Here is a 10732-nt window from a genome sequence, read left to right on the forward strand (position 1 = left end):
GGGGGGCATGGGAGATGAGGGGACACTGGGGGGATGGCAGCCAGCCCCCGGGGGGGGCATGGGAGGTGAGGGGACACTGGGGGGGGCGGCAGCCAGCCCCCGGGGGGCATGGGAGATGAGGGGACACTGGGGGGGGGCGGTTCAGGAGGACAGCGCAGAACCCAGGCGGTGCCATAGGCTGTGCAGAGGTGGACGAGGCCCGGGACGGAGGCCGGTGCCAGGACCGGTCGGGACGCCCTGAGCAAGGCCAGAGCCGCGGCGGGAGGGAGGCAGGTGGGGAGGCTGCCGAGCGCTCCTGGAGCCTGAGGTTCCTTCCCTGCCCAGCAGTGCACGGTCCGGAGGGGGGGGCTGCTCTGTCCTCCTGCCTCACCCCCAGCTGCTCCAAGGCCGCCCTGCTGTCTGGTGGGAGTGCGTGTTTGAGGCAGAGCCAGTACGCACCTTCAGGACTGGGAGGCGGGGCTGACCCACCTTCCCAAGTTCTTCCTGAACCCGCCTTCCCTGCTGTACTGAGGGCTAAATAAACAAGTCTGGTGTCTCAGGACCCTGGCTTGGCCCCCCTCTGGGGCACACAGGCTGTCTGGTCAGACGGCAGGCAGACGCAGGCAGACGGGACAGCACTCCCTCCGTAGGACAGGCGGCTGGAGGCTCCCGGCCCTCCCTCCCTCCCTCCGGAGCAGTGCCCCGGGAGCTGCAGAGGGGCCGGGGCGTGTCTGGATGGCCGCGAGGCTGGGCCTGAGGTGAGGGTCATCTGCCGCTCTGCACAGCCGTTCTGGTCTCACTCCAAGTGGGCCCATCGTTTCTCTTGGTGCAGACACACTTAGGGAAAGGAGTCCTGTGTGTGGGCGCCCCTCGGTGCTTCCGGGCCTGGTCCTCACCAGCTGGGCGCCCCTCGGTGCCCCCCAGGCCTGGTCCTCACCAGCTGGGCGCCCCTCAGTGCCCCCCAGGCCTGGTCCTCACCAGCCGGGCGCCCCTCGGTGCTCCCGGGCCTGGTCCTCACCAGCCCCCCATCATTCTTTAGATCACCTGGATGCCAAAAAGGCAGGCGAGCTCTCCACCCTGTTCGATGTGGGCGGGATCTTCGGTGAGTTCAAAGCCAGTCTGAGCTGCTTTGCTGCAGGCAGGGACTGACTGCAGACCCGGCTCCCTGGCCGTGTCTGGGCAGGTGCAGGGTAGTGGCCTTCATACCCCAGCAGGGGAAAGGGCCTGGATGCTGGCATAAAACCTGACCCCCCGTGGTTTTATGGGCATCTCCTGGGGTCTCACATGGAAGCCCACCTGAGGCCCGCTGGGAGCCAGCCCCCGGCCCAGGGTGGACGGGGCGTGGGAGGGGGCCTGCCCCACAGGGCGACTCCGACCCTCCGGAGAGCGCGTGCAGGTTCAGCTCCTGACGAGACTCTCTGGGGCAGGTGGGATCCTGGCAGGTGTGATCTCCGACCGCCTGGAGAAACGGGCCTCCACCTGCGGCCTCATGCTGCTCCTCGCGGCTCCCACGGTCAGTGGTCCCTCCACCCTCTGTGGGCACCTCCATGGTCCTTCCACCATCCTTCACCCTTATGCACGGCGCTCCCCGGGGCCAGGCCGCTTCCCAGGCCCCTGCTCCCAGCTCCCCCTCACCGTGTTCTCCCACAGGCTGCTCCTTTCCTTGGGGTGCTTCTGAGGGTCCACTCCCGGCCCCCCTTGCCCAGGTTCAGCTCTCGCCCATCTTTAAGATCCCCAGACCCAGCTAGACACCGGTGGCTCATGCCTGTCATCCTAGCCACTCAGAAGACTGAGATCTAAGGATCACAGTTTGAAACCAACACAGGCAGGAAAGCCCATGAGACTCATCCCAATTAACCAGCAAAAAAACAAAAGTGGAGCTGTGGCTTGAGTGGTAGAACGCCAGCCTTGAATGGAAAAGCTAAAAAACAAAAAATCAGTGTCCTAGGCCCTGAGTACACCAGATTAGATAGATAGATAGATAGATAGATAGATAGATAGATAGATAGATAGATAGATACGTACATACATACATACATACATACATACATACATACATACACGATAGATTAGCTAGATAGATAGATGGTAGGTAGATAGATAGATACATACATACATACATGATAGATTAGCTAGATAGATAGATGGTAGGTAGATAGATACATACATACATATAGATTAGCTAGATAGATAGATGGTAGGTAGGTAGGTAGATAGATAGATGGTAGGTAGGTAGGTAGGTAGGTAGATAGATAGATAGATGATAACTAGGTAGGTGGTAGTTAGGAAGAGCTCCCCAGACCTTCCCCAGGCTCATTGTTCCCCATCAGACCTGGCTCATACTACTTTTCAAACCTGTTGTAGCAGATTACTTCCCCTCTCCATGCCTCAGTTTCCTCATCTGAGAACTGGGGTGACCTTGGTGCCTCCCTCCCATGGGGTGTGGTGCAGACCCCTCATCTGACTGCAGGAGAGGCCCGGCCTTCCTCACCCCTGCACCGCAGTGGCCCTGTCCACCTGCCTCCACCTGACCTGCAACTCTCCAGAATGGGCCTGGCTCTGCTGGCCCAGCACTGTCGACACGCACCCAGCCTTGAGGCGGTGGTGACTGGGGTGACCCCCGTGCCAGGCCTTTGGGTGCCTGCACCACCGGGCGTTGGCCTCAAACCTCCAGCTCGGGAAGTTGTCCAGTGCCAGGCCCAGGGCACTCCCTGCAAGGGGCCTCCACTCCTAGGGCCTCCTCACCTGGGGCCTGAGAACCCCTGCCTGGCTTTCTGGGCTGAAGACCCCAGGAAGCGCCATGCCCAGAGAGGACAGGGCTCAGGCGGCGCCACAGCCAGGGAGGGTGGGGCCAAGCAGCACCACAGCCAGGGAGGGCAGAGCCCAGGAGCACCACAGCCAGGGAGGGCGGGGCCAAGGAGCACCACAGCCAGGGAGGGCGGAGCCAGGCAGCACCATAGTCAGGGAGGGCGGGGCCAGGCAGCACCACAGTCAGGGAGGGCGGGGCCAGGCAGCACCACAGCCAGGGAGGGCGGGGCCAGGCAGCACCACAGCCAGGGAGGGCGGGGCCCAGGAGCACCACAGCCAGGGAGGGCGGAGCCCAGGAGCACCACAGCCAGGGAGGGCGGGCCCAGGCAGTACCACAGACAGGGAGGGCGGGGCCCAGGAGCACCACAGACAGGGAGGGTGGGGCCCAGGCAGTGCCATGCTGGTCTGGTCATGTTTAGCCCCATCTCCACCTCCCTCTTGTCCACAGCTCTATGTCTTCTCCTCCGTCAGCAAAATGGGCCTGGAGGCCACCGTGGGTGAGTGCCTGAGTTTGCTGCTGCCACTCTGGGTGCATGTTTGGGCCTGGCAGCTGGTGGTATAGAAGATGAAGGTGACCTGGAGCATGCAGGTGTGCCTGAGCCTCCCTGTGTGGTGACGTAAGCCCTCGCTCTCTCGGGAGCAGCCAGGCCCTGGCACAGCCCCTGGTGGGTGGTGCTCTGGGGAGGAGCCCAGTGCCCCTCCTCCAGCCTGGCCTCTGCCAGCCCTGAAGGGGCCGCTTCTGCCCCTAGGCAGTGTGCTTTGTGTCCTCACAGCCACAGTGGAGGCTGGAGGGAGGTGGGGGGCAGGGGAAGCTTCCCGTGGCCCCTGAGGCTGGATCGGGAAAGTGAGCCGGGGCAGACCCTGGGGTCCGAGGGCGGCACAATCGTCCCTCGGCCATGCCCGTCGGTGCTGACAGAGGAGCCCCTTCTGCAGCACGTGGCTCTGTTATGCAGACCCCCATCTCCACCCCGGCCGGCTCAGCAGGGTTCTCACATCGCACCTGTCAGTTGCCCTCCCAGGGTTCTGGGGAAGTAGCCATGGCTAGACCTGGAAATGCGTTTCTGGGCACGCTGAGAGGAAAGCTCCTTCTGCGGTGACCCTGGTGGTCTTGCCCATCCCCCTCCTCCACCCCTAGTCACCAGCTCTCACAGACGCCCGCCTCCAGGTGCCCGCCTAGCCTGTGGGGCTGGCAGGCCCCGCGGAGGCCCCGCTGTGCTCTGACCCCCCCCCCCACCTCCCCACAGCCATGCTGCTCCTCAGCGGTGCGCTGGTCAGCGGGCCCTACGCACTCATCACCACCGCTGTCTCCGCAGACCTGGTGAGTCGCCCCGGGCACGGCCTCCATCACGGCAGAGCCCCGTGGCTCGAGCCTTCCACCCGTGTGGGAGACCGAGCCTGAAGCCACACAGACCCAGCGGGGGAGAGGAGGTCCCGTCCCCGGGGGTCCCCAGGGAGGCGGAGGGGGCGGGCCCTCCTCATCTCCTTCCTGTGCCACCACCCGAGCCAACGGGCCAGCTCTGCCCACGGGATCACGCGTGCTCCTGAAGCTGCCCTAGGGAGCCTGCCCTTGGGTCTGAATGCATGTGTGGGCTCACAGCCATGTGCCCAGGGAAAGTTCTAGAAGGATCCACAACAGACCACAGCAAGGGTCAGCTCATGTGGGCAGGGCCTTTCACTAGACTAGAATGGCTGTGATGACTTTGGCGTTGGGTCCGTGCCCCGACAGGCAGCAGTGGCTCCCCAAGCCCTGGTCTCCTCTCGTGTAGTGGGCCCCGGACACTGCGTCTGGCTGGCCCCGGCCCTGCCCTTCTCCCCACCTCTCTATGTGCGGCCTTTGAGGAGCCAGAGGTCCACATCTCCCCTCTCCCTTCTCCTCCTCCCCAGGGGACTCATAAAAGCCTGAAAGGAAACGCCCACGCCCTGTCCACTGTCACGGCCATCATCGACGGCACGGGTTCTGTAGGTGTGTGGGGAACGCAGGGAGCTGGGGGTGGGGGTGGCGTTGTCTCATCCTAATTACCAGCTGTGGGGATCCGGGTGCCAGCGCCAGCATTGGCTGCGCTGGGAGATCGGGGTGGGGGGTGCTGAGTGGGCAGCTGGCAGGTGCCAGGCAGATAGACAGGCGGCTGGCGGGGCCTGGCACTGCTCGGTGTGGGAGAGCCTGCCTCCCGGCTCCCGTCTCAGCCGGCAGCCGGCAGCCGCGGCCTCCAGCCCTGTCTCCTCCCTTGATTCTTCCTCAGCAGCCTGCAGGAAGCCCAGAATCCTAATTCAGTTTAAGTTCCTAGAAATCTAACCAATCCAGAGACACCCACAGTCTGACCCCGCCCACCTGGGGGGTGCCTGGGGAGAGCCCAGTAGTGTGTCCTCCACAGAAGGTGGCGAGTCCGCACTGCGTCCCTGTGTGGGCCAGCTCTCCACTGCCACGTCCGGGCTCCTCAGACCATTGCGCAAATGGAGGGAAGCTCTGTCGTGGTCACGGTTTTGAAAGTTCCAGACCACCGTGGTCAGTGACCCAGCGGGGAGGCGCTCATGGTGGTGAGCATGTGGATGGAGCAGAGCTGTTCACCTCATGGTGGCCAGGAACAGAGAGAAAAAGAGGAAGGAGCTGGGTTCCGATGTCCTCGGAAAGGCCAGAGCCCAGTGACCCCTTCCTCCCGTTCCCTCACCTCCTGGGAGTGCCACGGGCTGGGACCAGGTCCTAGGCATGAGGCCTTCCAGGGACACCCCAGCTCCAAGCCCCCGGGCCTCAGGAAGGGGCGGGCGCCGGGCTGGGCCAGAGAGGCCACCCCGGGGCTTCCCGCCTGTTCTAGGCACCACTGGGCTTTGGTCCTGGGCTTTGGGTACCCGACAGCCCAGCCTGGTCCTCAGCATCGCCTCCATGATTTTGTTGGATCCAGAAATAGCTGACTTGCTGGGTGACCTTAGGGTCCCTCCAGTGTAGCCTTTTAAGGACTGTGCCGGCAGCAGCAGATCAGGGTAAAGAAGACCAGGAAATTGCAAGTGAGGTTGAAAGGCACATTCTAGTTTACTAGTTTATACCTGTCAGTGAGGGGAAGCAAAGGCCAGGGGAGCCCAGCAGCCGCCCCTGCGCTCCATGCTGCACCTTTGCTGGAAGGATGGAGGCGGGGGGGGGAGGGAAGGGGCAGATTCCGGTTGAGCCCCTCAGGCACAGCCCTGCGGGGGCCACACACTGGCATAGGAGGGGCGGTGGGGCCTTGGTGCTATTCTGCCAGCTCGAGTGCCCGGGGACTGGGTAGCTGGTCACCATGGCAACGGCACACAAGCTCATTAGCGCGTGGTCCTAGAGACAAAGTCAAGGACTGGGGGAGGCCACACTGTTGGGGGGAGCGCCGCCCCCAGTGCACTCCCGGGGTGCCCGCATTGCACAGGTGCCGGTGGAGGCAGCGCCCGGGGCATCAGCCTCTCACTAACCACGACAGGATTCTTGTGTGCTCCGGCCGGTGCTTAGAACTGCATCCGGGTGAAATGGGAGGCCAGCCGCCATTGCCCAAGCTCCACATAGACAAAGCAATGAACAGTGAGACAGGAGAAGCCAGAACATGGGAGGAGCTGGACAGTGCTCTTGCTCTGTACTCCACCAGCTCGCCCCACAACCCACCATCAGCTCACCCCACACCCCACCACCAGCTCGCCCCACACCCCACCAGCTCGCCCCACACCCCACCAGCTCGCCCCACACCCCACCAGCTCGCCCCACACCCCACCAGCTCACCCCAAACCCCACCACCAGCTCGCCCTGAACCCCACCAGCTCCAGCTGTGTTGCAGGTATCCTCAGCCAGCCAGGAGACAGCTGTAGTCCTGGGTCTGCAGGCCTGTTCTTCCTCCAGGTCCCGGCTCCCCATCCAGGGTGGAGCCCCGATCTTGAGGCACCCCCCCCCCCACTGCTCCATGGTAGCAGGTGGCTTGTGGTCATGCGCTGAGCTCCGGAGGTGAACGCTGGGGGCCAGCACAGCAGTGGTGCCAGAGGGCCAGGCTCACCGCACCTGTACTCAGGAACTCTAGATTCTCCTAGCCCTTCCCACGGCCGGTTCCTCCTGGAACCCCTCTGCACCCACAGGAGGCCGGCTGGTCCTGCCCTGTCTTTGCTTCCAGGAATCCAACCCCAGTATTCATTTTTAAGTTTGTTTTGCCAGTTTTTTTTTCTGTCCTCGTTTTTTCTCTCTGCTTGGGCCCCGCCTGCCTGTCTCCTTGTTCTTCATGCTCTTTTTTTGGTAGTACTTGGATTTGAACTCAGTGCTTTGCATTTGCTAAGTAGGCACTCTACCTCCTGAGCGACCACTCCAGACTAGGGTTTTTTTGGTCATGAGCCTTGAACTCTGGGCCTGGGCGCTTTCCCTCAGCTCTTCAGCTCAAGGCTAGCACTCAACCGCTTGAGCCACAGCACCACTTCCGGTTTCCTGGTGGTTTATTGGAGTTAAGAGTCTCACAGACTTTCCTGCTGGCTTTGAACTGTGATCTTCAGGTCTCAGCCTCCTGAGTAGCTAGGATGACAGGTGTGAGCCACCGGCACCCGGCTCAGACTAGTTTTTTTTAGACAGTAGGGTCCTGCATCTATGCCCGTGGCAGCTAGACTTAGGGAGGATAACAGGCTTCCACAGCCGCACCAGCTTGTATTGTTTGAGATACATCACAGAAACTACCTGGACTGGCCTCAGTTTCTCTCTTTCCAATCTCCTCTTCCTGAGGAGCTGGATTACAGCCAGGAGCCTTACGTGGCTTGTCAAGGATGTCCTTGACTTTATCTCCCCACCGCTGTATTTGACCTTTTAGCTTACCTGTTATGTTTCAGCATCTGTTGAGTTCTTTCTGCTTTTTAATGCATCTCATAGGTGCAGTGGGTGTGTTGGATCAAAAGTGAGGGTGTGGGTTGGGCTTACTTTTCTGTTAGCTGTCTGGGGCTTTATTGTTTCTGGGAATTTTCTTCTCCTTGTTGTTTCTCTTGCTTGGACTGCCCTTCTCCCATTTGCTTTCTCTTGTGGCATTCGGGGGCATCCTGGCACAGGGGCTGATTCTTGGCCGCGCTCTGTCTTCCTGAGTCTCCGGCACCTTTCCAGTGGAGAGCATGTTGAGAGCTGGTCTTCACTCAGCTCCAGCTGGGGCGGGGCAGGGGGGAGGGGGCTCCCCACTGGCATTCACTTCAGAGTGGGCTGTGGGTAGTGGTCCCTGGTACCCTGTGCTCCGTCGGCACCCCTGGACTGCCCTGTCAGGGGCCTGGCACTCCCGAGGGTAGCCATGCCCTTCTGTGGAGGGCTCCGAGGGGTGCTTGCAGTGTCCCCTTTCTCCCGCCACCCTTCCCCCTGCACCGCGTGCTTGGACGGGCTGATATTGCCCGTTGGTGGGGAGTCCTGGGTCACGGCCCTCCAGGAGCTCAGCAGTGCAGGGGACACAGACTCCCTGCTCACCCCCAGAAGCAGGGCCCTCCCCTCATCTGCCCCCACTCCATGGTGTCTGGGAGGCGTAGAGAGAAACGCCTGGAGTGGCCAGCCGTGTTCCTCGGGAGTTTTCCTTTCTCCTAACCACCTCTCAGATTAGAGAGTAGTCAGTGTGCTTTGTAAACAGCTGGAACTATATAAACTCTCCATATGGCAACGATCTCTTCCAGGAGATGAATCTCAGCTCAGAACTTGGGGGACATCCTTTCTACTTCCCCCCGGCACCTACCAAAACAAGCCGCCCTGTGTACCAGAACTCGAGTCTGACAGGAAGACGCTGGGATCTGTGTCCTCTGGCACTGGGGGGATGCTTGCCTTCTTTCGTTTATGTTTTAAACTGTTACCTTATGTGGAAAATCACACCTAGTTCAAAGATTCACAGACATTGTGGTACATTTGCATTATCCTCCATCTCTCCTATTTACACACATACCCACATTCACACATGCTCACATGTGCCCACCTGTGCACACACATGCACACACGTGCACAGGCACACACACCGGGAGGTATTGCCTGTACCCAGCAACTCTTCACAGCATGAGGATATATGAAGTATTCATTGGATTCAGATTCACACAAATTCAACAATCATGATGACAATGTTGGATCAGACCAACAGAGTGGACATTTCGAATGTCAGGGCATGCTTTTAGAACTGTTCCCAGAAGGCCGTTAGGACCTTGCTTGTCTCCGGCTGAGAGGTGCAGACCCCTCTGATGGTCCTCCCTACTCACCCCCACGTGGGCCTGTGTCCCTGCAGGGGCAGCGCTGGGACCCCTGCTGGCCGGGCTCATCTCCCCTTCTGGGTGGAGCAACGTGTTCTACATGCTGATGTTTGCGGACACCTGTGCCTTACTGGTGAGTCCTCGTGCTTTGCTTTCCTCGGCCATTACAGAGGGGTTACCATTTCGTAAGTCACGCTTGGGTACGCATTCTCCTGGTTTTTCCCTCCCATTCCTACCCACAAGTTACGTAGCTCATCTTTAACATAGTGTCTAGTGAGGACATTGCTCCATTTGTTCACCCTTTGTCCCTTCAATTCTGCACCCTTCCCCTCCCCCCACAACACAGATAAATGGACAAACAAGACAAAAAGAAAAGGGAAAAAAACCCTTTTGTTTCCATTTCCTGGAGTTCTTGTCTATGAATATCGTTTTATGATCGTAGGCACAAAGGCCTTTGTGCTCCTCGCCTGGGCATCCTCCTTTGGCCTCGCTGTGTGAGTGCTTAGAGACCTGCATAACTTACCACGTCCTGGTATATTTGAGAGGAAAATGTGTCATTTGTTTCTCTGAGCTTGACTTACCTCACTTAACAAGATTTGTTCTGGCTCCATCCATTTCCCTGCAAATGACATATTATGATTTCTAATGGTTGTGTTAAATTCCATGTTGAATAGGTACCACATGTTTTGGATCCACGCATCTATTATAGGGCATCTGGGCTGCTTCCATACTTGGCCATGGTGACTAGTGCAGCAGTGAACGGGGTGTGCAGGTGTCTTTGTGATAGTTATCTTGTTTTAATCTAGGCAGCTCCGGGGAGCTTCCCTGTGGCTGGAGGCCAGACTCGAAAACTGGCCTCCCGCAGGCCCCACCACTACTGAGTACATGGGAGCTGAGGACTCTCTCTCTCTTAGAAAAATAGGAATCAGCAACAGAAGCAAGGGAATCTTTTGTTCTGTGATTTTAGCAGGATGGATTAGAGCCAAGAGGGGGGAGCTCTGAGACTTTGTGACTGGATAGTGTTCAACACTAGGGCTTGAACCCAGAACCTCTAGTTCTCACTTGTTTTTTTCACTCAAGGCTTAGAGTCTACCACTTGAGCCACACTTCTACTTCTAGCTTTTTGCTGCTTAATTGGAGATGGGTCTTTTGGGCACTTCTGTCCATGAATGCTTTTGGACTGTGATCCTCCACTCTCAGCCCTCCTGAGTAGCTAAGATTACAGGCATGAGCCACCAGCGCCCAGCTACCACTTGGGTTTAGCACGACTTGAACCCAGAAGTCATTCAGCCTGATGTCTGTCACGAACGAGGACTTGGGGGATGGGGGGGAGGCCTGTGCGCAGGCCCGAGCCCTGGGGCCAGGCGCTCTCAGGAGAGGCATCTCCCCACACGTGTCTGCGGGCTGTGGGAGGCGGGGCCCTCAGCGTCTACATGCCCCTCGCAGAACAGCACTGTCTCCTTTGTTTTGGGCACAGTGCTTGCTTCGCCTGATCCACAAGGAGCTGAGCTGCCCGGGCCCCGCGGCAGGGGACCAAGCCATGTGAGTGCCCAGGGCCCCCGTGGCCGGGCGGCCGCCTCCACCCTTACCTCCCAGGGGACGCACCTGCCACGTGTCCACGTGTGTCCCCCCGCTCCCCTCATCCCTACCTTCCCAACGGATGCCTCTTCACGGGGGGATGGTGGTGTCGCTCCCCAAAGCCCCTGAAGAACGTGTGGGAGCTCAGCCTCCCGTGTCAAGCCTTGCAAGCCTCCGCGGCCCG

At 59.8% G+C, this 10732-nt stretch overlaps 1 protein-coding gene across 1 annotated transcript in view; it reads left to right on the top strand.

Annotated features, from left to right (window-relative positions):
- Positions 1-10732, top strand: part of Slc37a1 (solute carrier family 37 (glucose-6-phosphate transporter), member 1) — a 43370-nt gene that overhangs the window by 30985 nt on the left and 1653 nt on the right. Inside the window, exons 13-19 of the mRNA XM_013027335.1 lie at positions 1019-1081; positions 1407-1492; positions 3236-3284; positions 4032-4105; positions 4672-4750; positions 9006-9103; positions 10448-10512. Of these exons, the coding sequence (XP_012882789.1) occupies positions 1019-1081; positions 1407-1492; positions 3236-3284; positions 4032-4105; positions 4672-4750; positions 9006-9103; positions 10448-10512 (514 nt within the window). The remainder of the gene's footprint in view (positions 1-1018; positions 1082-1406; positions 1493-3235; positions 3285-4031; positions 4106-4671; positions 4751-9005; positions 9104-10447; positions 10513-10732) is intronic.

Source organism: Dipodomys ordii, unplaced genomic scaffold (assembly GCF_000151885.1).
Source record: "Dipodomys ordii isolate 6190 unplaced genomic scaffold, Dord_2.0 Scaffold103, whole genome shotgun sequence".
Lineage (NCBI taxonomy): Eukaryota > Metazoa > Chordata > Mammalia > Rodentia > Heteromyidae > Dipodomys > Dipodomys ordii.